The sequence below is a fragment of the Argiope bruennichi genome, chromosome 6 (genome assembly GCF_947563725.1).
Source record: "Argiope bruennichi chromosome 6, qqArgBrue1.1, whole genome shotgun sequence".
Lineage (NCBI taxonomy): Eukaryota > Metazoa > Arthropoda > Arachnida > Araneae > Araneidae > Argiope > Argiope bruennichi.
The window spans coordinates 5,405,564-5,432,903 of record NC_079156.1 but is presented as its reverse complement, the minus strand read 5'-3'; the positions used below and the strand labels follow the sequence as shown (position 1 = coordinate 5,432,903).

Sequence of the window (27,340 nt, the reverse complement as noted above, 5' to 3'; positions counted from 1 at the left end):
TATATATTATAACAGTCAATAAGAAAGTTCAATTTTCAGTAGTTAGTAAAGATTTCACTTATTAAATAAATCTTTAAGAAATTTATTCACTTCCACCTAAGTTTAGCATTATAGAAGTTTTTATTTCTGCAGAAGGAGTTTGTGTACTTACATTAATTAAATTTAGATAAGATTTTTTAGAAAATGCAATGTAATATTCATGTAAACCTTTGCAGCGGCCAAACAGGCGATAAATGACTGTTTGTTTCGCCAACTGGCGATAAGCATCAATCATACCTTTGGAGATGAACTTTGCTCTCCAACGGATACGAGTGACTCACTTCCTGCCTTCGCCAGCTGGCTTAGAACGTCTGTCTCCTGCTGGTCGATGGAATTACGGCCAATGTATCATATTCTATATTTGTTAACTTAATTTGTAATTAAAATTTATTTTTGTTATTTACATGGCTGGCAGTTTTCATTAAGTAAAAATGTTTTAATACTTTAATTTAAAGTAAATTTGGCAATGCGTGTTAAACCACGCACCAAACCTTTTAAAACCTTCTAAGCATATTCAAAATTATCAGAAATTTCATCAAATGTGAATAAAGTGAATTAGAAATGATTCATTTCTAATTCACTCACGATTTTGTTTGTTTTTGTTAAAAAATCGCTTACTGCTTTCTTTTTTTCGAAGAATTTTTCTAAAAAATTACTGAAACATTTGCGATTACTGGAATTCCATTTACGATTTAATAAATGAATACACACTGAATGAATTCTTCAAAATGATCGAAGCATATCACCGACTTCGAAGGCTTGAAAAAATCTATACCAAAGGTACCAACCCTAGGCAGGATTGTTCAAAGGAAAATAAGAAAACATTTTGTCATGATAGTCACTCTTGTGTTTCGCATTAAAACATACATCAGCACACCAGTATTTCCTCTTTTAACACATAATAAGAGGAAAGAAAATGACTCAAAAATTATAACTCCAAATGTAAACAAAACAATCCGCTTCATACTCGGCGGAGAACGTTAATGGCAGACTAATCGACGAAAGCGGTGGGGATGAAACTTAAATGCCATGCGCGGATAGCTCATGACATGTGATTTTTACGTCACATGAATTGACCCCATTGTGTTTTTAATTTATTTGTTCCACACTGTTTTTTTTATATAAGTAATTTCTTAAAATATACAGATTATTATTTACTAATCACCTCAGGCAACTAGCTGGTTTGCCAGGAATATTGGTTAGATTTGTTTTCAAATAAATAGTTTGAATATGACTTCATGTCGATAATTTCGCCAAATTGTTCGACATAAAGTCATGTTATTTTAATTATCTTATTTTTTTTATTGTGTACATGAACATTCCTAATGGAGATAGTCTCATAACATCATAAGCTATTAAAAACATAAATATCCGGTTCATCTATGTTTTAAATTTCGCTACATTATAACTTCACTTTTCTTCTTTGTCTTGTAAACTACATTAGACACAGATATTAAACAGAATCTTTCTTTCGCAGCTTTTAACAATGGAAAAAATCAGGCGATTAAATATTTGATTAAACAATGAAATTGGTTTCCCCTTCAGGGCAAATTATACAAAATATACAAAAATTATACAAAAAATATGTTGCAAATTATACAAAAAATATTTTACAAATTATACAAAAAAATATTTTTTAAAAAATTGTCAAAATTCAGCAAAATTTCCCGTGATAATTAAATTGATAACATTAAAAAACAATTTTGGAAAATTCGTTTTTGTGCAGCAATATTTTTGGCAGTTATCTCCAAAATTCAACTTAATTTTTAATTAGTTAACATTTTTGAAAAATCTCTTCCTAGTGCACTGTCCCATCATCCAAGGTATACATGCGCCAAATTTGGTAGCTATAAATAAATTTGGCTTGAAGAGTGCAAATACAGATATTCATCTTTATTATTAATATAGATTATGGCCCATGATTCTGCGGAATTCACATTTGCATACAGTATTATTTAAGAAGCTCGGTATTTATAAATATTTTAATAATAAAGTGAGCGGGATGGACAGAGAACAAGCCAAAAGTTTTAATATGATTCAAATATTTTACAAATAAAAAATTTACAATTTTTACAATTTCAAATTTTTGATAACTGAAAATTAAGTTGATAAAGTGCTTTTTAATGACCTGCCTCTGACATTAAGTTTCTCTGTAAACTACTTACATTTAAAGTTGAAGAGTAATATACCGGAAGTGGAATTTAGTCACGGAAGTTTTCTGTGTTCAAAAGAAAGTAAACTTCAAACTCGCCTTTAATTTATTTTATTTCTGATTCAATTTTAATTTTATTTTTGGGGACAATATATGACGAAAAGAAGTTGTGATGAATATAAATCATCAAGACATTCCAATTTTTTTAAGTAATTAAAAATTATTACTTTCACCAATAGGAGAGTTGCAATAGTGGGATATCTTGCAGGATATAATAATACTTAACCGGTATGAATTTGTTACTATGGTCTGGTTTATGAAAAAGATGGAAATGCAAGTTGAGAAATAGGAATAATTTTAGGTTGAAATAAAGAAAAAGATCTTGTATTTAATACTATATAAATATTCTGGTTAATTGTCAAAAAATGGCCCAAACACCATCTCAACAAGTAAGTTCAATTTTAATCAGAATTGTTTTCCTTTTATGAAAAATGACAGCTTTTCTCTGCACCATCAAATTCAAACACTGTTTTTTTTCTTTCTTTTAGAATAATTTTTATGCGTAGAATTTAGAAACTAATATCGTCTTAGAAATATTTATAGATTAGTTTTTTTTATTATGTCACTCTAAAATGGAAGTTTTTTTCATCTTTCATATCTAATCACAATTTAATTATTCTTTCCATCAACATTTGGAATTAAAGTCATTTATTTTTATTTAATACTTAAGAGTATTAAAATGGCAGAAATTAAGTTTGTAAGCTCAGCATTTTAATACTGAAATTGATCCTGTTGGGAAAAAAACATTGATAAAAAAAATAGCACACTTGCAATTCTGTAAACTTTTCATGCTGTGTAACTTGGTATTATTCTCTGAATATTTTTAGTAACTACTATTTTTACTAGTAATTGAAACTATGTAAAGCTAAAGAATGAAGATGAATTTCCTTTTGCTTGATTATTTAATAATATTAGTTTTTAAATATGTATATTTAAATATTTGATGTAGCTGCTCACATTTATTTGTTGAATTTTGAAAAATGAGTTAAGTTTTGAAATTAGCAGATATTTGTAATTTTAGTTTTCTTAATTACTCTAAATGAATATTGTTTGAATAAACTTTAATTAAAATAGTTAAGTTGAAAATTATTATGGAACAATATAAAATTTCTCTGATTGTATTCCACTAGAATTGAATCGCATCTCATAATTTAGTTAGGGAAGATATGCTTTCTATTATAGGATCTAATTAAATTGCATATTTTTAAAAAAAAGGTATTTTTACAAATTAGGATTTCACAATCAATATATCTAGGCATATAGCTTATATTTATTTTTAGGTCCAAATAACATCAAAGAAATTACTTTGGATTATTTTCAAAGCACTTACCAACCAATAGGTTTTTATTGTTTTAATTCTTATACCAAATTTGCAAATTTTAACATGAAAAATGTGACAGTCATACTATAGTCTTAAATCAAATTATTTCTTTTTTCGCTTCAGATTACTGAGAATTAAAACAATTATTTATTATAGTTTTTTTTTCCCTTGTTAGTTATGTCATCTAAAATTTTTAATATAAATAAAGATAAAAATCAGCCAGCCTATTGCTGGACTGGTTAAATCTATAGTTAAGAAATTTCACTCAGATATACAGGGTATATGGACTAAATGCATCCGAAAGTTATGGCTTATTATTACAGAACTGTCCATTAGAAAAAACTTATTTAATTAGAAAGAAAACCTCACCACCTCATATCAATAGTTTTTTATTTGTATCTTTTGTAGAATGGCAAATGATTATCTAATTCTCTCCAGGGTTTCATAGCATATTGGGAATTATTAAATAATTCGTTTGAATAATATGCTTCTTTAACACATCCATAGTTCCAATTTTTTGTTTATGTATACTTATAATAAAGCTCAATATGTGTGTGTTGATGCTCTACAGGCTAGACTGTTTCATCTACAGCAACAAAATTCGATACATGTATACCTTGGGAGTCGGAAATATACACCTAAGAACAATTTATTTAAAATTTTTAGTTATAATTTTAATTAATTAAAAATTAAGCCACAAATATCATTTTTACATCAAGTTAAAGTTCTTTTTTTTTAATGATACCAATATTTTAACCTATAAATTAAGTTTCTATTTTTTTCATGAGTTTTTAATAAATGTTTTAATTATATTTCCCAACAATTTATTTCGCACAAAATGAAAATTTGGCCTACATAAACACATTATGAGTGAGAACAAAAAATTTATTTTTATCAACATGTTGGCATCACATTAATAAAAGCTCAAATTAAGAAATAAATTAACAGTTACTGGAAATTAAATCTTGAAAAGTGTAATTTTTAGCATGTGTCTGTATGAAATATGATGTTTTCTAAAAAATAAATGCAAGAAAGGCTTTTACCATTACTTTTTATAATATCTATATTCTATAAATCAGTTTTATTTCTTGAAAATTTAATTTAATATATACTATATATCCACTCTAATCAGGGCTCAACAGCTATTTTGTGACCTTTTAATAACAGCTATTAACTGTTAACAGAAACAGTTGTCTAAATGAAGTAAATAGTTATTTTTTAAGTAACTTCTGCCAATAAATGTTTTAATGAATTATGAATTTTAAAGTTTTATACACATCCTGATCTGTGAAATATATTTAATGAAATATTCTTGAGATACTAATATTTTAAAGAAAAAAGTTCTGTTCTTATACATGAGTTATAAAAATTTGATTTTCTATATTTTATAAAAATACGCAATTTTAAACTTCTCCATAGACTGTCTTGAAGAAAATAGCTAATCAATGCTTGGACTTTACCCGAGACTGATAGTCTAAAGTAATTAAATTGTTGGTTGTCCTAAAATAATGATATTCATGCTTTATAACTCGGTAAAATTTGATTGAAACATTAGAGCATCAGTATAATTTTTCTGAGTGATTCGTAAAATCAAAGGGCTATACAGAATTTAAACTTCATAATTTTTTTAGAACTGCATTTATTGTTTGAAATAAAATAGCACATTTAAATTCTTTTGAAGGTAAAATTAAATTTTATGATGGAAAAATTTTTACTGAATAATTCTTTGAAATATTGGATAAATCATTAAAAAATATTTTTTGTTGTATACATAAGATTACAATGCTAAAGAATTCGATTTTCTCTAATCATATTTTTTTAAAAATATGTTTGGTTTCAGCAAAAAAAAAAGCTTTCCTATTTATTAAGGTTTATCTTATCCATTTCAAATTTAAATCTTATGCTGTTGACAACAAATTAGAATGATATATAATGACTAAAATATTGTAAGGCTTCTATAATAATATGAACTATGTGACCATTGAAATTTGAAGCTAAAAAATATTTTGCCGAATAAGCTATTAAGAGACAAAGTAAAGTAAGAGTGCATAAATATTTAATTGTAAATTTTTAGAGCATTATTCCTGGCGAACCAGCTGATTGCCAAAGGCGGCTAATATGTAATAGATATAATGAATCACCAAGCAAGTCTAATATTGTCAAATCCAGAGACCGTTGCAGCCGAGCATTTGATCCTTCTTCCTATCCAATTTCTAAAAGTCATATTCAAAAACATGGTGTTATTTCTGCAATAGTGTGATTGAGTACCATCCTGTTGGAACAGAAACCCATAGAATTTGTGGGATAATGAAACTACAATTAAACATTTACTAATGAAACTTATTGAATAGGTTTTCCTCCTTCATGCCAATTACTCATTACTGTATGCCTGTGTGGCTGGATGATCTGTACCTCCAAAAATCTGTAGAGGTTTCCAATTAATGGTAAAACAATCTATTATATTTTAATGGGCAGTAGAATAATAATAAGCCAAAATTTTTGGTTAGTTTTAGTTTAGATGCCCAGTACTAAGAAGGAGTGGAGTGCATTTGCATCTTCTTTTCCAGAAAAATTTACATCATTGTTGTAAAAAATTTTAACTTTGCAATGATATTAGTTTAAATATTGCGCAGAATTACAGCTTTTTAATATTTGCTTATACTTTTTATAAAATTTTTCCCCCCATTAATATTAAACTCAATACCTTCCCCCCCCCCTTCTCCAAATGATATGCTGAAACAGACTTTCAACAAGAATATCATAAATAGAATAAAATATATATATATTCTATTTGCACTTGATTATCTTTTTAAATAATCAATGCGAGAATCAATATTTGAGTTTTAGGGATTATTACATTTTTTTTATTTCAATTAATAAAGCTTTGTTATTTTTAAGCCTCCACCCCCCCTCTTGAAATTAAAATACATTTCAAATTATTTCAGTAATACAACAGAAGGTTCAGCTTAACATTTGGGAAGTGGCTGTGATGATTATTTATTTGTAGTTCTGTTAACATTAGAGATACATCAATTCACCCCTTTAAAATTCAAACTGATGTACACTCTGAAGATGTCTAATTTTACTGCTTGGTTTTGTATGTATCTAAATTTCATTCTTGATTTTGGAACAAATAATTTTATCTTGGAATTCATGTTTTCTTTCTTTGGCTTATTGTTATTTTATTTTCTTAATCTTCAGTTTTATGTATTCAATTTTCTTAAAAATAATTACTCATTATATTTAGAAATTTAAGTTAAAAATATTTTAAATGGTTTTTAAGTCTGATGATTTTCAAATTTTGTAACTAATAAAATAAGCAAATTAATTAATGATTGAAAATGGATAATTTGTTTAAAAACATGATCATGATTATTCAATTATTTTTTAACTTAGTTCTGGTGTTTTTGAAGATATGTTGCTTGTTATAAAAAAAAAAGGGGGGCAAAACATTTTATTATAATTTATCTACTTTTTTTCTTTTATAACTTTGAAATAATCCCAGTGAATTTTGTATTTTATAATTTTTATTTTCATTAGCTAGATGGCAAATTTTGCAAAATATGAAAGTAGATATATTATTGCCTTCATAGAATTAATGATAATGCTGAAAATTTTATCCCCAATTACCTTATCCTTGGATGTTTTTAATCATAAAGCTATTAGACATATTTTGTGTATATTTTCCTTGCTGTTATGTTAATGAGAAAAGTATTAAAAATTATTGCATATAAAATACTAAATATTGATGTCATAATTTACATAAATGCTATGTGACATTTACTGTGCCTTTTGACATTATGCAAACAGGTGAGCAATTTTTTTTTATGTTAAAGCAACATTTAATTATTTTTTTATATAGGTAACTATACATTATGAATTTTTTAACAAATTAATAGAAACATAAATAGCATATTGAGGTTACAAAATTACTTTTATATTAGATAAATCCATTTGCCACATTTACATTTTAATATTTATATTTCAAGCAAGTTAATGAAATGAAATATTATTTAAAAACTATACAAAAAATGACTGATCATTTATGTCTAGTCATGGAAAATGCTTTGATGTTAGAGTGGTGGAAGTTGTTGCAATTTATTGCACAAGACCTTCAGTAGGAATTCATAATAGGCATGACTTTTGGTTATGTAATTTGTCAGATTAATTACTTGTTAATACAAGGAGTTCAAAATTAAGAACAGTGTATAGATTTTTGAAGTATAAAGGTGTTTGATTAACAATTCTATGTTTCAAGAAAATAGGTAAACTTAAATATTTTGAAGATTTTTAAGCATTTATATCAGTATTAACTTTATTAACTTTAAATTATGGAGAATTTTAGAGTAATACTTGAAGCATTGAATGAGGCTGGCAAGATGTTTCAAACTTGGGCTGGATTAAGATGATACAAACTAATTTGATTTCTATAGAAGCAGTTTATTAATAACTAATATTATGACAAACAAATAATACATTTAATTGCATGTAACCTTCAACATAGTTGTCTTCATGTAAAGTTTTAAAAATAATTGAAATTTTATCTTCTTTAATTCATTTTTTTTATGTGATAATTCTACAATACTTTTAATATCCCAAGCACTTTGGGCATAAATTTATTCATTTTATTGCTCAATTAATCGAATTTATTTTACTTCTCAGTCTTTGTTTTTATTTTATGAAGTTCAGCTCTCCCCCCCCCCTCCCCCTCAAACCTGTGTTTTGTGTTATACAAAACTTACCAGAGCTGTTGGCTAACAATTAGCAAAATAAATAAATAAAAATCTTTCATGCCATGTGCTTGGTATAAATATGATGGATTCCAAGCTTTTCTACTAACTCCAGGTTTTCCCAATGCCCTCTTTCTGATATTTTGAAAAATTCTTTGTACAAGAATTAAACGTATTAACGTATTAAATACTAAATACTTAAAATAAAAGTATTTAATATGTTGCAACATCTTCATGAAAGAATCAAATCTCCTGTAGATACTTAGTTATATACTTTAATAATCACTACCCTATTATTCAACTGAAAACGCAAAATTGTTTACTCAAAAAGTACTGCAAAAAGAAAGTCTTGGAAGGATGGATTATGGAATTACCCATTTAGTTCTGTTTTAAGTTAATTTCCTACTTAGTTTTGTTCCATTAAAAGTATCAACTGCATACTTTTTTAAATGATTTCTGTTTTATTTTATATTAGATTCAAGTAATTCCTCAGCCTTTGTCTTCTGCTCAGTTACAGCAGTTGTATATGCCTCAACAGCATATTCTTTTGCCTGGTAATGTAACTTTACAACAAGGAAGTACTTTGGCGTCATCTCCTGGAGTAAGCCTCCAACTTCAAGCCAAACCTTCTGGCGATTCCAAGGCATTTGGTGTTCAAAGCATTCAGGTAGGTGATTAGCAGATCCTTTTTAATATCTTGTATTATAATTTTTCTGGCTTAATAGGTATAAATAATGTTAATATATATTTTAATTCTATGGTACATTTTCAGAGATAAGATTCCACATACTCTTGTGTTAAAATGAATTCTATTTGTATGTAAATTTAGGAAATAAACACTGAATTTTTTTTCTTTTAAAGATGTTTAAATAACTAAAATTGTTTGTAAAATATTAGTAAAGTAGTATTTCAAGTTAAGGTGAATTTTTAAATGGATTTTATTTTCTTATACTGAAGAACTAAGACAGAATATGTCGCCATCATGGTGCCATAAGTTGCATGTATGACTCTTTACAATTAGGAGTCACAATTTTGATACATTAATTTGGATGTAAATTTGAAATTGGAAAATATTTTACAGATTTTTACAATTACCATTATATATATAATATATTGATAGATAGGTAGATACTAGCTGCCTTTGGTGACATGCTTGCTCATCATTATTAATAATTGTTAAAAATTTAATATTTTGTGGAATTAGGCCTTGATGATTTCTTGAACAAAATATATTTACGTTTCTAAAAATTTGCAAGATAAAATTTGCTTGTACCATTTTGGGGACTATTTCTAGGAAACTGTGATATCTCTGTTATTTATTATTTATAATTAATTATTTTATTAAATGTTTAATTAAACATAGAAATTTTGCTCGAGTTTAATTCATTTTGCAACTTCTTAAATAATTATTGCAAAAAAGCATTTTATATGCTAGCTTAAAGTTAAATGCTTTTCTTTTGGATCAACGATTGAACAGTTGTTTACCTAAGTAAACAATCTGTTTGTTTTAAATGTCAGATTCATGTATTTGTTTCTTAATATTAATTTTCTTTAACTCTTTAAATTGGCAGTTGTGTTTGCAGTTTATTTTTCTACTGGAATCTTTGCAGAAATCCATATATTTAATTCCCCTCTCATCTCTTTAGCCATATCAAAATGCAGTGATATTACAACCCAAGCCAACTTTCTCTTCAGTACAAAATAATGTTCTTTGTGGTCATATGAAGCAGCTGGCACCTCGAACTTCTGTGTCTTCTCCAGCATCTGGAACAATGTACAGTCATCCTCAATTGCTAGGTAAAGTTCCTTTTGTAGAGTTAATGAGTTATGGTGTATTTTTAATGCTAGAATTATCAGATATCTTGTATTAGTGAAAAATTAAATGTTTTATTTAAATCTCTAATTACTAAATGTATGTTTTACAAAAATTAGATCATACTTATTTATATAAAATGAAATTTTTAATATATATGCTAATTAATTATGTCATGAAATGCATCTCCTTTTGTTATGACATTTTATGGCAACTTATCTTAAAGCCATCATATTCCACAGTCTTGGATGAAACAAAATTTGTATACTAGTCATGATGTAGAAGTTAAGAATTTTGAAAAGTTAATGGGGATGAATAGAGATAGATTGTTCCAAGTGAAGATGGATTCCCCCCCCCCTCTGTTAGGGAAAAGAGGATAGTGTCCATCAGAGTTTATACAGTTTATACAAGACTGTAATCTCATATGATAATCCACATAATATTAATTAAAGTAGGATATCTGCAAATCTTTTGAGTGCTTGTTTATTAATCAGTATGCAATTTCTAAAGATTAAGATAATAAATTAAATCCAGCAATACAAAAATTTTATTATTATTATTTTTATTTTAAAAATATATGGGTGTAGAATAATTGTTAAGGTAAGAATAACTGTTTTTGTAACCCCCCCCCCCTTCCTTCTCTAAGAAGGTGTGCTGACTTGTGTATCATTATCTGACCATGATTCAGAATGATAATTTTTTTAAAAGAATGTGTTGTTTTTATCTTTATATTATTTCAAAATTTGATTTTAATATAATTTACTCTTTGATTTGGTTATTTGTTGCCCATTTAGATCTCTTTTAATGGTTACCAAACTTAATTCATTCATTTGTCAACAGCTTTTGGCTACTCTCCACTTTGCTTATCTTATTAATTATAATAATACATTAAAATTTAAAATTTTCTTGATATTTGAAACAGTTAATACTATATGTTAATAATTTGGAATTAAAACTATTTGATAAAATCAATTTCAAATTAAAAATTTTGAAAATTCGTACTCGAGTTAACTATTTCTTTATTTTTTAATAAATTGTTAAAAAAAATTGCAGAAGTTCAAAATGTATGTTTTTAAGATTTTGTACTAACTTGAGTACAAAATTAAGTTGTGAAGACTACATTCAGGCTGCAGTTTTAAATGCATATTAAATGTTAAAAAGTTTTTGTAATATAGTTTAGTGTTATAGTTTGTAATATTTAGTTTTACTAATATTAATTTTTTACATTATAGGTTCTTATGCTTTGAGTCCTTTGCCTCCTGGATATACATGGGCCTCTTCTCCTAATAACTTCCCATGCTCTCAAAATTCGATTATCATTAGTAGAGAACAACCAAATATTTATGTGCAGTCTCAGTCTCAAGCTGCCATTCAATTACCAGTTGTTTCAGGACAATTCATGGCACCAACAAATTTATCATGCTCTCAAGTAAGATAAATATTTGCTTTTTGGTTGTAAAAAGATAATATTTTCTAAATCTTAAATATTTGTGACTTAAAATTCCTTGCCCAGTGGGAAAAACATTTTCTAGTAAGAGTGGTCAATATATGAATGTGATAATAGATTTAAAAGTAATTCTAAAAATTTTGATAAACTTTAATGTTATTTTTAGATTTTATATAAGAAAATGGTGCTTAAGGGGCATTATTTTTTAAAAGAATAATCCCCTTTCTTTTAAAAAAAAGATCTTACTATTCTCATATTTCTCCTGTCGCTGACTTTTTGTTGGGATTATTGAGACTGAAATTTCAATGAGACCAAATTAATATTTTCGAAATTATTTCGAACTTGTATGATTTACATTTTAATTTCTCATACTCTGAAAGCATGAATTACTATAGATAATCGGGAAATAATTAGAAAATACAGAAAAGAAAGAATTGACTGAAAATGCCCTGCCGTTTTGACTAAATTTTGATACATGAACAAAATGAAAATGAATGTTTTTCAGCAAATGATTTAGGTCCTTGCATTTAATTGTTAAAAAAATTAAGTAGAATGATAATCTAAAATATGAAAATTAAGATTTTTATTAATTTCATCACTCTGCCCCCTTTGGGTTGTTTTAAAAATAAGGTTGGGTAGCTTCCAGAATGATGGTTGGTTCTTGCTACTCTGGTAGGTACGAAAAGGATGTGGGTTGGGCTATTTACTCTCCCCCCCCCCCAAAAAAAAAAGATGATGACAAATCTTGGAAATCGGGGAAAAGTTGAAGAAATTCATAAAAAAAATATATATTTGAAATTCAGGAAAAATTATGATCAAGAATATTTTGCATCAAGCATATGCTTAATCTATAATTTAGCATTATCATTTCTCTCTTTCTGAAACCTAATATCGATAGAATGATTCCAGCAACTACAACCAGGAACAACTTTCTTTCAAGGGTATGGATTTTTTTGGAATTTCAATATGATAAGAAGAATGATAAACTGATGAATGTTGCTAACAGCAGCCCTAATGGAACTTTTGTAACGATCAATTTCCAAAATTTGATTTGACTAGCCTTCAACTCAAAACTTTGCAATGAAACTGTATCATTGTTAAAGATGATGAAACTTTCTCATAGCAACAGTAATTCTGAGTGGTCATTTTAAATGTGGAAAATTATGAAGAATCTAAAGAGAAAAAAAGGAATAAAAAAAAATTAAACATAAATTTGAAAAGAAAAAAAGGGGGTGGGGGTGGATAATCAATTAAAAAAAAAAAAAAGAAAAAGGAAGAAAAACGTGAAGCAGTTTTAAAAAGTGTATAAGATTTGTGAACAAAAACTGAAAGCCACAAAATTTAGCAAAAAGAACTTTTAATTCATTTATAGCAGGTTTTTAATCAAGTTTGTTTTAAATCAAATATTTTTTTTTAACACTCTGATAGTTGATATTTTAACTATTATGCGCAGGCATCATAATAGCCTTTACTGCAAACGTAATTTATTTTGTATTGCATACAGTAGTTTTAGTGCTTTTTAAAATTTTTATGCTGTTTTAGAAACAAAGTATTTTGTTAAAATATTCAGTATTTTTTCCATGTACAGACTGTAATATACTGTTTCAATAGATTATTATAAAGTTTCATATCATTTTTAAAAATTAAATTTAATGGAAAAAAATTTCACATAAAATAGCTTGTAAAAGTATTTTTAATAATGTATATTGTACACACATACAGTGGTTCTGAGTCGGGAGAAAGCTAGTAAGTTAATATAGTTAATAACCTTAGGTTAGGGAAACAATGAAAAAAAAATTTCTCACAGTTTCTGTAGCCATCCTTATATACCATGGCCATTCATGACCTCTAGAACTTAGCTGTAGTTCTCGTCAATACAGTGTGCAAAGCATCGGGAAAAGTGCTTAATTTGGAAAATATGTCCTTAAGAAAGGCTTAATTTTCTTTAGAAGTGCAAAGGCAGCATTTTATTCATTTTGTTTCCCCATACATTGAATACAATAATGTGAAAGCATAGTCATAAAGGCATGTTTGTCAGATATATCTAGAAAAGGGAAAAATTCAAACAAGGAATCCAGGGTAAAGTAGATCCAGGCGTGCCTTAATCACCTGATTTTATTAAGATAATGCTCAAGAAACATTTTCCCCCTCTTTCATCAACAATGTACATTTCCGTTTATTGAAATACTGGCATAGTTATCGGAAAGGGTAGTATGAAATATGTACTGTGCCATACTTGTTGTAACTCGATAATCATGTGAACATTTTTTAAAAAAAATTTCACAAACACTAAACAAATTTTAAATGTTTGGGATGTTGAAGAATTTATTTAAGTTATGTCAGGTACCTTTTATGTGTTGTTAAAGAAGAATACACAGATTGGTCCAATCAACGGTAAACAAAAATACAGCAGGATGAATTTGGTTCACCAAAGAGATATATTGAACGTGATAGAAGTGCCTTAAAAGCACTTGCAATGTGGCCTCTTTAATTCATTACACATTCTATCATCATTTTCTTTAATATGTTGTTTTGGAGCAATCCCTTGAACAACTTATTAGATTGATTTTAATATACTATACTGAATTGTAATTAATCGTTTTTGTGTAATTATGTTAGTAGATGGCTTAAAATCTTGTATGATGAGATTTTAACTTGAAGCTGTAAATTTTCACTGATCGTGATTTCTTTCACTGTGTACTTTTTAAATGACTCCCATCCATTTGAAAATTATTTTTTAAACCAATATCATTAAATTTTAGTTTTTATCAAGAAAAAAAAAATGCTTATTTTCTGATATTTAAAGTTTTTAATGAAATAAGTAAAAGTCTTTCAAAACTTTTATTCTGTTTCATGTGATTGCAAAATAAGACTTAAGTTCTACTTGATCTTTCCATGAAAATACTATTCTTGTTTTTTATTATTAGCAGTCCATCACATATCTCAAATGAATATGACAAGGAGGTAAAATGATAATCAGTTAGAGTAGAAATTGCTTAGTACCATTTGTTTCTTGGTAAAGTAATATTACTAACCCATAAGTTAGTGCCCTGCCACACTGCCTGGCAGCGGCTTACAATATTAAAAAAAAGCAATATTAAAAAAAAATCAATTCTATGCTATTTACTGATCAAAGATTTTTGTCAAGAGTCACAGTTCTTCCCTAGTTATTAGACACTGCCTGTGATTTTTGATGGATGAAGGCTTTTATGTATATAAATCAAAAAGATGAATGATAAATCCTTGTGTCCTCAACAGTCATTAAATCTTAAATGCACCTTCTTATATATCTAGTTTCTCTTTTATTTCTATAGAAAGCAAAAACATTTAGAAAAATCGGGTGTTTTAATTTTTAAAGTTAGTAGAAATATTCTAGAATTCCTGAAAAATTGGGATACAGGGGCTAGTTTGTTACTTATGGATAATATGCAATGATTTTTCAGATTTCTGTATAAATTAAGAATTTCTGACATTTTGGGAGGTGTTTTAATTTAAAATTCCAGCAATTATTCTAATTATGCTGGTAGTAAAAGAGATAATTTTAAATCTTAAAAAAATTATATTATTTTGTTTTTCAAAATTTCATAGACCTGTGAAGGTTTTAAATCTGAAAATGTGTGTAGTATGCAGTTATGTACTGCTTAAAAAGATCTTTAGTAAAATTTGTTTACTATTCTTCTGCCCCTGGATTGAAAGTTTCAAGTATTCAGTATTTGTAACTATTCTAACATAATTTCTGTGAAGCATGTTTTTATTTTTTGTTAATATGATTTTTCCCCCTCTCATTATGATTTAGATTTCACAAGGTGTACAAAGCATTGCAACTCAAACTAGTGCCCCAAGCTCTTTAAATTCTGGCACCATTTGTTATCCACCTCAGGTAAAACTTCTGCTTTTTATGTGTTCTATCAACATCATTATGTATTATTGAGATTCCTTTTTAATTGCATAATGCTGTTTCTCATTAAATGGAATTTTAACATCTTATAAACTGGCTAGCTTGTTAATCAGCAATATTACTGGAATCCAGGTTAGTATGATCAAAGATAGCTTCAGTTTGGGGAAGATATATATAAATATATTTTAGTAGATAGATGACAGAAAAGAAGAAACTTTTGAAGTTTTAACTTTGATTTATTTCACCATGGGAACCATAATTTGTACATAAGAAGAAGCAAAGCAATGATAAAATGACTTCTGTTTATCTCACAGTACAAGAGAAAAGTAATCGAAATTTTCCCCTTACTTACAGAATCTGATAGGGATTTCATCGACGCATGCAGACTTGGGTATCTTTGAAAGATATATGCGAGTAATAGGGATTTTTATCTCTTCTCTCAGAGCATGAGAAAATGCAAAAGCCATCAGTTTCCTACAGTGTGTGTTGGAAATGATTAAATAAAAAGTGGAATTGGAATATATATAAAAAAAAAGAGAACATTTTAGTATGAAGTATGGGCTAAGATAAAAATTATGAAATTATGATTTACATCAGATTTTAAAATATTATATAAATAACAATTGTGATAGGTCCAGTTGAACTTACTCTAAATATATTTGAGGTTGAAACTCCTCTTTTTAAACTAGTAAGATGACAGGAACGGCACTGGATCATTCATTGTGCATTAAATCATTTTTCAATTTGAATTGTACTTTATATCTCAATTTTTTTTAATAAAGATAATGAACAAAAGGTTTGATGTATGCTTTAATTTTTCTTATATTGGAGAAATGTGAAGTATAAATTGTATTAACAATCTGTTAAAATTTTGACAAAGTGCAAAAAGGTGGGAGGGGGATTTAGACAACTTAAAATCCAATGTTTGTATTTAAAAATAGTATATATTTTATTATCAGTAAAATAGTTTTAAATGAAAATTAAATGTTTAGAATTGTGTCTAATTATAATCTTAATATGTGATCTAAATAAACTCCAGAGCTTGACAAAAAAAATTTTTAAAAAATTATTACAACAGGTTGTGAATTAAAAAAAAACAAGATTAATATATATATATATATATATATATATTCTTTCATATTTGATAACATGTACTAAAATTACTAGCTAAAACTATTTCATACTAAAATTACTAGCAAAAAGAAACCTATCTTGTAAATTATATGTTGTTCAGTTCAAAATTGCATTAAAACTTTAATTAACTATTCCTTCTTAACAGGAGCGAGATGTTGAAACTATTACGAATGTTGTCAACTCAACCATTTCTGAAAAAGTAACTCAGCCTTCTCTTGTGATTTCAACACTCTCTAATGACCAGGCATCAGTTGAAAATTCAAAGACTGTTGCATCCATGCAAACTGAAACTACACACACAGAAATTCTTTCTGATGTTAAATCCACAAAAAGGGAATCTCAACTTTCTTCTTTACTTGGAACTGATGTGACAGAAGGTGTGTCATCTACATTGCCTGTATTTAATGAAAGTCAGTGTGCACCAGAATTGCCAGTAAATATAAGCCCTTCTCCAACTGTTGTGTCTTCTACATCGACTACACTTGACATACAGCAATCCATATTAAGTACAGAAGAGCTTTCAATAAATTCAGAATCGCAGTCAGTCCTTGAAACCTCAAAAAAACCTGTAGCTGATGTTAAGCCAGTACCTGAAAAATTCGATTCCAGTGCAGATGCATCTGAAAGCATTGATAACAATAAACATTCTGTAAAATTAACAAATGAACAAAAGATAGCCCGCTTTAATCCAGTTATTAAACTGAAACGTTTGAAACCTCAAGATGCAATTTTGACACCATATTCTAGAGTGGTGAAGGATAAGCAACCTCAGAAAGCTATTGTGAAACCCCAAATGCTTTCGCATGTTATTGATTCTTATGTGATACAAGAGGTAATAAATTATTTTTAAATGCATACAATATTTAATTAATCTTTATAGAAGTGTTGTGGTTGTGAGCATTTCTGCTAATAATAACATATGTTTGGTGTTCTACAGGCCAGATCTTTTGGTCTAAAGTCATTAAATTTAGGGCATATATACATTGAAGGGTGTGATAATATGCACATATATGTGAACATTTTAAGATTTTAAATAAAAATTTAAGGTATATTTTTGCATTTTTATAATTTCTAATAATATTAACACTTAACAAATTTTCTCACCATTTTAAAATTTTAAAAATTATCTTTTTTATGACACCAATTTATTTGCCATACAATTTTTGCTTGCATTTTGACAGTCTTTAAAAAATTTTGCATATTTTTTTATAATAGCTTTCTTTTTTTACAATTAAATTCAAGTCATTTTCATTGTTTCTTGAAATATTTAATCACCTGACTTTTTTCAATTGTTGAAAGCATAAAAAGGAAGATTCTGTTACATGTATAGTTCACATGATAAATAAGAAAATGAAATTTCACAGTTGCAAAAAGCTATGTACAATTAGCATACGAGTTACCTTTTGTGTTTTATTGGCATTAATGAGTCCAGTCTGATGATATCATAGAGTCCATAAGCACAATTAACATAATTGGTTTAAAGCTATTAAAATACCATGGTTTTATGTTTATAAATTTATGCTTAAAAATGTTTTAAAGAGAAACTATGAATAGTGAGTTATGTATAAGGAATATGCATTATGAGTAATATTAAGCAGTTAGCATTAAAAATCTGTAAGAAATGTCAGAATTACTTTATTGCAATTTATTATATTGAAGGCCAAATCAAAATTAGTTTAGGGAAATAATCTGCTAAGCAATTTTTGTACACTAACAATTATAAAATAGTATTATTCAACATTACCCAGTAATGCAAGTTAATTTAGGTTTAAAAGGAATGATATTTAAAGTTAAATTTAACATTTAATGAAAATAAATCACACATTTGAAATGAAAATTAATGTGACAAAGCTGTGCATACAATTGTTTTATTTAATTGATTTATAAGCATCAAAAAATAATTATACATATTTTCTTTTAATTTTCTGTTAATAAACATAAGTGTAATAAAATCCACTAGAATGCATATAATCCTAGACCTTTTCTCTTGTATTATATTTTCCCTACCTTTCTTGTTTTCTACCCTAAATTCTCTTTCAACATAATTAGATAAAATAATATACAAGTAAAAATAAAAATTTAGTAACAAAGTGAAAAGGAAAATAAAGCAGAGTAAAGAATAAAAAGAGCTTTAAAAATGTATGAAAAGTGGGGGATGGGTAACGAACACATGTGACGAGACCATACAAAATACTGCAATTCATGGAACACTGGGAAATTTATGATAAGCAAATTAATGTATTGTTTGCAAATTTCACTCCAATTCCACTTTTTAGTGTTGTTTTACTGTTTTGGTATATGCAATATATATATATAATTCAGTTTGTTGTATTTTTAACTAAACCTTGTGTATAAAATAAATAATTTGTCCATATTTTAAAAAATTATCTTTTAGGTGACTTTGAAGTCAGTTATGGATTCTTCATCTACAGACGTTTCTGAAAGTTCTAATTCTGAAGATAAGAGTGAGGTTATTGTCCCAGGTAATAAAAAGTGCTGTTTTGTGAATGTATAAAATGTAGAGTCATATCATATTACAGGGTTCTGAAACTTTTTTTAATTTTATACCGCAAAAAAAAAAAGAATTTAAAAAAATGTATAAGTTTCTTCGTAAGAGTAAAAATTACTGCTTAATGGAATATTTATAATTAAAAAAGTATGAAACATTTTAATATTATCTTAATTATATATATTATCAATTTTTCATTCTAATTTTTGAACATTTTTCATTATATATATATATATATATATATATATATATATATATATATATATATATATATATATATATATATATATATTGCAGTAAATAGTGACAATAAAATATATTAAATATTAAGATTTATTATTAATGAAAATTAATGCAGTTTTGATATGAATCATTTTACGATATACGAAAAAATACATTTGATAGCAGAAATATTTAAATTCAGATGTGTTAATTCTAAATAAATTCTTATTGTAACTATTTTTATATGAACTCGTACACCTGGCATTTCTAAGAATAAAATTATTAAATTAATATCAACACTCAACAAAATGACATAAATGAAAGCATATTTAAAAAATATGTGTTATGTTTTTATGTGAAAATTCTTTTTAATATTTCATTTCTCAAAATCTTCTTTTTGTCTGCAACCTAAATTAGAATGAAAAAATCTGAGGATTTTAAAATCCGGAAGATATTATCAATTGTAAAATTATGAAATGTATTGGACAACAAAAAGCTGATTTCCTTTCCTGGAATTATTAATTATTTTTGAAAGAAAGGGAATTTATTTAAACATTGTGAGTAACAACAAAAATATATTTGTAACTTGGAATAAGAAGACAGCGATTTTTGAAATTGATTGTCTATCTTTTAGTAATGGGAAACCTCAAATAAATTTTCTAGAAACATTTTTGAATAATAGTAAAGTAAAATAAAACCTTATTTAAATATTTATCTTATCCATTTTTTGTCTTCTTTAAATTCCATTTTTTCTGAGTAAACCTTTGGGACTTATGTTACTTGCTGACACATTACTGCACCTGTTCAAAGGAAATGAAGTTTTTAACTAAGAAGAAAACATATAATTGCTGCAAATTTTTTTACATTAAAATCTCCCTTATGCTTCACAATATCTGTGATAAAAATTTTGAAATTCTGCTGAGTAGTTTCGATTTTTATTGGTAACAATAGGATTGATAGCTGGTTTATATATATATATATATAGAGAGAGAGAGATTGTAATTATGCTATTAAGTTTTATTTTTAAAATTTTGTTCTGCATTTCATAAAATTTCTTATCTATTTTATCATAATAGTCATGGAACAATTTTTATACTTTCAGTATCTCTTTGCTAATATTTTTAAGTTTCTTTGCAGTTTCCTGTCCTAATTTGGAAAATTCATCTGAAATGGTAAAAGGTAATTTGCTAATATTTAATTATTTGAATTTAGAGTTTGTTTTGTAAATTTGTCATGAGAATATTTTTTATTTATATTTACCTGCTGATAATTATTTATAATCTGGAAGAATATTTTTTTCTGAGATAAATGAACATATTATTTTTTAATTTGAAAATTACCTTTTGAAGCAATTAGTTTCAATTTTAACAAGCATGAATTTGAAGCTCTGCTAACTGCAAATCATTTCAATTCTTAAAGCTTTGAACATATTAAGGGAGAAGGGAATAATATATTCTTTAACATTTTGCTAATCCAAGCATACTGCACTGCAAAAATACAAATATTTCATTGTAAACCTTCAATGATTTATATTATTTGTTTATTTTTTATTCGGTATTATTATTTTGGTATTGGAGGTAAATATTGTGTGAAGGGACATCTAACTGTAAGATATCATTAATACAGGTGATGTTGTATTAAATAAACGAGAATATATCTAATCTATGAAATTATTCTAAGTGACATATTCAGCATTGTAAAATTTATAATGTTCTTTATTTAAAATTCATTTGTCTTCAAATTAGCATTTCTGTTTTATAGATACAGTTTCACGAAGAGAAGAACTCTTACCTGTAATTAAAGGTAATGTGCTAAGAAACATTGCAATTTAAATGATATTATTAAATTAAGAAAATTTTTGCTGTTTTTAATTTTGTTTTTAATAGATTGTTTTTTATACATACATATATTTTAATTTTGTTTTTAATACATACAAAATTTCAAAATGTCTTTCTTTTCTTTTTTATTTCTTTGTTATGGTTAAGTATTCTCAAAATTTGGTAATCATGGAGTATTTTTATTTAGTTTCTTTTTTTCTTATGTCCAATAAGTCAGCATGTAATGCATTTGAGATTTTTGCCTTGTACTGCAATTCATTGATCAAAACTTGTGAAATTTCCATTGGCTCTTCATTTGACATTTAAAAATATTCTCAGTAATCCTTTTTTGAGCCTAATTAAACCATATATAGATTTTAGCTATTAATTCTTGAACTAATTTTAAAAAAAGTCTCAAGCCTTTTGCTCTCCGGTGCCATTTAATTCTATATGATCCATCTTTATTATTAGTATTATAATAACTTTTCCCCATAAGATGAACATTTCTCAGGTGAACTTCATTTAATAGTCAATTTGAAGTCTCCTGAAGAAGCTGATTTATTATGTAACCAGAATTATATTACTAATGGTGTTATTCGATCATAATATCATTTTCAAATATTTAAAATAAACATTTGACTGGGCTTCCTATCCAGTTGTTTCTGTTATTCATTTGCATTATCATCCTTCATCAAAGCTCTGTACTTAATTAGAACAAAAAGGCGTTGAACAAATTTATCAGGCAACAGAATATTTTGTAGACATTCATAGATTGTTGTTGTTTTGATATTTAATATTATTGAATGGTGCTGTATTTAAATGAATGGAGAGTATTTAAATAAAGTATATTGTAATTTATAAATGCATTTAGCCCTATTTTTACAAAAATTATTATCTCCCATGTGCAACAGTATTATTTTTAATTACCAATGTTATACATTGGTTTTGGTTTAAAATTAAATATTTTGCTCCTTTTCTGCTCATTGCATTAATTTTACTATCTTTTGAAACCCTAGTGTGGTCAGTATTGCATACCAGTATTGACTATTTTGAATTTTTTTTTTTTCTTTCTCTCTCTCTCTCTTTCATGTTATCGATAAATGTAAATTCAACTTCCATGCTGATACAGGTTCTGCATTTCTGCAAGAATCCTAAATTAAAATTGTTTTATCTATTTCTGTATAATTTTATGTGTGTATATAATGCTTACTTAATCTGTTGTTAAGTATGCTGATATTTTTTTTAATATATGTATTATGGATCTACAGTTATTTCTAATCTATATTCTGTTAATAGTGAGACGTGGTAGAGGACGTCCCCGAGGACGTGGTCGACCACCTAAGAAAAGCAAGCAGATAAAGATGCCAATTCGAAGAAGCTCAAGACAGAAGGTAACTAAGAGAGGATTGTTTCCCCTCATGTTTCAGAATTTTTTAATTTATAACTGAAAAATTTTTAATATTATATTTCATTTCAAATTAGAAGAGATACTTTGCTGAGTGTAAGTTCAGTTGGTTTGAAAAATACATATTTATGATTATTTTTCTTGTATTTGGCTGAATAGAAAATTATAATAACTATTTATTTGTCAATTTCTAGCAATATTATTGAAATGGCTCTTGTAGAGTATAGTCTCTTAGCATATTGAATGTGACATTTGAATCCACCAGTTAACTATAAGTTGATTCATTTCAGAATTGATAAAGTGTCATTTTCCAAAATATGAATAGAAATAAATGATACTGAAGAATTTTCAGGGAAGTCTCAAAACTATTCATTGCAAAGTGTTAGAAAAATAGCTGTTAGCCTTGAGCTTTCATGTTAAGAAAAGCTAATACTAAACTCTACTTTTATGAAGTTGTTTAAACTCACAAAAGCCACTTCTGATACTGAAAGAAATTCTTAGTATTGATAATACATAATTCATTATATTAATGAAAAAATGTTTTTTGTGGTATTCTATGAGTTAACTTATCATAGATAAGTTAAATATGTATTTCTTGAAAGGTGTAATCTTGCGTGTTTGATTTTAATAATATTTTGGAGCTATACTTTAAGTATGGGTAGAGGGTAGCCAAAATTTCATTGCAGAAAAGTGGGTTGCGTATAAAACTGCTGGATCCCCTTTTTTATTTAAAATTTTTAGTGCAAAAATATTTATTTTACTTTGAATTTTTTTTTTTTTTTTTTTTTTTTTCAATTGACTTATAGTACAAAACTGGATAAATTGCAGGACAGTTGACTGAGTGAATCAGTAATAATTTAACATTATCCCATTTCTGTTATCAATTGAAAGAATAATGAATTAATAAAAGACATAGGATTTTAAAAATATTTAGAAGTTTCATATTTTGAAAATGTGAATTGATTTATATTTGGTACTATTTAAAATTTGTTAGAAATTCCATGTTTAATTAAATTTTATTCCATTCCTATTCCTGTAGTTACTGTAGTTTAAAGTTAAAGGTTACTGAAAAATTTTATGTATAATTGTTTATTGTAGAAGGTTTGGCTGCCTTTCATTGCTCAAGATTCTTGTGGCTTTGAATTTAACAAATCTCAACTTATATTATTAACAAACTTATGCCCATGAAAATTTAAAATAAAACAAGGAAACACTCAAATATTGAATTATAGCAGCAAAAGATGTTTTTAAAATTTAACTTTTAAATATGAAAACGAAATTGTAACAAAATACCTGTTGCTCATAAAATGCTACAATTTATGAAGAATTTAAATAAACTAAAGAAAAATGCTATAATTGTAATATGTAAAGGGAAATCTTAAGTGCATGAAATATTTTTGAAAATGATTTACTGTGTCATTTGTTTTTAACAGACACTAGTACATTTTGCCACTATTCTAAAATTCTTCTGAATAACTCAACTTGGCATTAAGAGTAGTTTTGAAAATTCTTTCCTGATTTTTGAAAACAATTATGATATGATGCATTGGCATTTCTTTCTTTCTTTCATTAGAGTGTAGTTTCATTCATTGATGTTGATAAAGACCATGAGGATGTTGCTGAAGAGGGAGACCTGCGCTCTGAATTTCCTGAAAATTCAAGTATTTATCCAACTGACAATGAAGTTTCCCCTCCTCATGATACCACTGATTCAGATTTATCTTTTGATATTACAACACTAGCTGCTGTTTCTTCTGAAATTGGAAAAGCAGTACCAGATGTGCATAAAAAACCACCAAGCATATGGTCCGTAAGTATTTTTTTTTTTCACTGTGTCTGACTTCCTAAGAAGGTTGAGTGTCACAATGAAAAAGTTAGATACTTTTACATAAAATATGTAACTTTTTGTATTAGATTTTATATTTCTTAATAAATTTTGATCCTCCTTCTTCATGAGCAACATTTAAATATATATGCAATATTTATAATGGTTAAATTTTTGAAATGTATAGAATTTATGTATAATTCTCTATATTTCTGTTATTTAAGAAATTTTTGTTTGCATATTGTTGTTGATATTTTATTTAAATTAAGACTGAATTAAAGTGTTTTAATAATTATTCTCAAATTTTCCAAATAGTTTCTAATTTAGTTCATTTTGAGTTTCAGAATGTTTAAAAGTAAATGACAAAATTTTAGTGAACCAACCTTCACCTCTTGAAACCAAACTGCAGATAGTTTCTATAGTAAATTTAGATTTTTAAACCTATAAAATATTTCTCCAATGCAATTTCTTCAGCAGTCTTTTTTAACTCTATTAATACTAATGAATAACGCCAATGATAACTATCATTCACCAATACCATGCGATGGGGAATGATGGATGGTTTTGCAATTTGTGGTCTTACCCAAGGTCTACACTTTTATGCAAAAGAAAGAAAGAAAGATTTTTATGGGGAATATGTGAGCAAGTTTCGGAGATACCACTTCAACTGTTTTGTTTACATGAACTTTTCTAATGAAGGCCAGTCTTATGACATCAATGCTACTAAAAATATAAATGTCTGGTTCATCTATTTTTCAAGTTTTGTATTAGTGTAACTTCACTTTGGTATTTGGCTTATAGACTACATAGATTTTAAACCTAAGTCAGCTTTTGTAGTTTTTAACAATAGAAAGAAATCACTCAAAGAAACATTTGGTGAAATACTGAAATCAGTTTAAATTTCAGGATGACAATGTAATTATTGGGAATTCAGAAATAATAATAATAATAATGTCAGAATTTAGAAAAAAAATTAGCAAATTGTTATTATAAAAAAAAAATTCTTTTTAAAATTTTGTAGTATTAATTTTTGCACAACAGTATTTTTGGAAATTAGTGTTGCTTAATTTTTTAATTAATTAAACTTTCTATTGAAATTTCAGAAAAAATATCTCCTAGGTACACATTTAGCACAGTCATCTTCATTATTAGTAGAGATTTCAAACATCTAATTAGTGAAATTTAAACATTGTTGTTTATCTGATTAGTAAATTATTTAAAATTAAAAAAAAATCAAATTTTGCAATTATTTTACATTTAATTTTTTTTAAGAATGTGACTTAGGAAACTATTGGAATGTTGCTTAGGAAACAACTAGCTTAGCATTTATCATATTATATAGAATATCTTATTGGTTCTAATTTACCATCAGTTTACCTAAATTCTTTCAGCTGCAACTCCTTTTAAGAGAAAAAAAATTTTTTCTATAGGTTTTCTAAAAAAGTTTTCCTTTAACTATCCTATAGTTAGAATAAGAAAAGAATCACTTAATGAAGTGTAAAGAAAAAAAAAATTAAACCAAATGATTTTTCATCAAATTTGTAAAAATAATTATAATTACACTCAAAATGTTACAAATATTGAAATATTATAATTCCATGCCTTCCAACAAATACAGAATTTCCATAGCTGCTAGAGAAATTAGGTGAAAACTATGAGCAATGGATATATGGTCGGAAAACTATGGAGACCTACATAAAAAGTCTAAAATACCTTCGTTCTGAAACCTCGCCGAGCAATGCTGGCAGTGAAAAATTTTTTTTAGTATGGTTAGAACAAAAATTGGAGTCTTGTTTTAACATGGATAAAAAATACTGAAGTCCCTCTTTATTACAAAAATGTATATGGGTGTTTATTATGGTGTTAAACAGTACAATTATAACTTTAAAAAATTACTTGCTATTTAACAACAGAAAAAAAAATTGTAAATGTCTAACAAGTAATTTGTTTGATCAACAAAATCATGTTCTGCTTTATTATATATATTTCATTTATATATTTATTCAATAATCTGAGTCTGTTAAATAATTGTATAATAATAGGTGAAAATATTTGATTTATTTAATTCAATTTCTTTGGAAATATCTATTCTTCTGTAATTTGTTGGTTCTACATTAAGTATAATACATCTATAAGATGTGCTACTGATGACTGGGTAAAAATTGTTGGAGGGTGTGTAATTAAAAAAAGTGTTATAAAGATTTTTCTGTTATTAATATTATCCTGTGATTAGATTTAATCTATCATTTAAATCAGCCATTAAAATATCATCAGTCATTTAAATTTTTGAAACTTCTATTGTAGTTGCCTCGGAGTTGGCGTGTCACTGGAAGAACCAAGATTTTTAAAATTGACAAAAATTCTGGAAAATTCGAAAATTTTCATTAAAACCAGAAAAATATAGCGAACTTTGTTTTCTTAATTACTTTTTTCCCATCTAAAAAATACCAATCACTAAACATTACAAGAATAAAAGATTGTGGTCGTCACATACAAAAACAAAATAATGCCATTTGCAATTATGAAATGATGAAATTTGCACCTTTTCTACTCTTGCCCCCTTTTTTCTGAATAGATCAGTCCAGTTGTAATTTGTGAGATATTCTTTTTCCCATAAGATTTCCAAATAGCAGCTAATAAGCATTAGCGAGACTTCTGTAACTATGTGAAAGATTGGAATATATTTCTCTGGCAGGAGCAGCAAAATTCAATCTGCAAATGTGTAGACGTAGTATTTAATCACTCACACATGAGTTTATTGAATGGTTTTTATCATTTGTGAAATTGTGAGCTTATTCAGAGTAGATTAGAGAATTTTTTAAAAGAATAAGCTGCTCAAAATCCATATTTAATACAAATTGGAAAGATAAAAAATTCGATCCTGATTTTGCTGAAAGGGTTCAAGAAATCCTACAAAAACCAATTGCTGTGTATTATTTGCTTCGTGATAAAATAATAAGCCTAAGTA

At 26.7% G+C, this 27,340-nt stretch overlaps 1 protein-coding gene across 2 annotated transcripts in view; it reads left to right on the top strand.

The window, feature by feature from the left end:
• Window positions 1–2,368: 2,368 nt before the first annotated feature.
• Window positions 2,369–27,340, top strand: part of LOC129972361 (polyhomeotic-proximal chromatin protein-like) — a 48,328-nt gene continuing 23,356 nt past the window's right edge. For both annotated transcript variants that reach the window (XM_056086478.1, XM_056086479.1), the window contains exons 1-11: window positions 2,369–2,640; window positions 8,778–8,969; window positions 9,949–10,099; window positions 11,348–11,544; window positions 15,359–15,442; window positions 16,740–17,426; window positions 18,990–19,077; window positions 20,463–20,504; window positions 21,087–21,128; window positions 22,439–22,533; window positions 24,121–24,357. In XM_056086478.1, coding sequence (XP_055942453.1) covers window positions 2,617–2,640; window positions 8,778–8,969; window positions 9,949–10,099; window positions 11,348–11,544; window positions 15,359–15,442; window positions 16,740–17,426; window positions 18,990–19,077; window positions 20,463–20,504; window positions 21,087–21,128; window positions 22,439–22,533; window positions 24,121–24,357 — 1,839 coding nt within the window. In that variant the 5' untranslated portion in view covers window positions 2,369–2,616. The remainder of the gene's footprint in view (window positions 2,641–8,777; window positions 8,970–9,948; window positions 10,100–11,347; window positions 11,545–15,358; window positions 15,443–16,739; window positions 17,427–18,989; window positions 19,078–20,462; window positions 20,505–21,086; window positions 21,129–22,438; window positions 22,534–24,120; window positions 24,358–27,340) is intronic.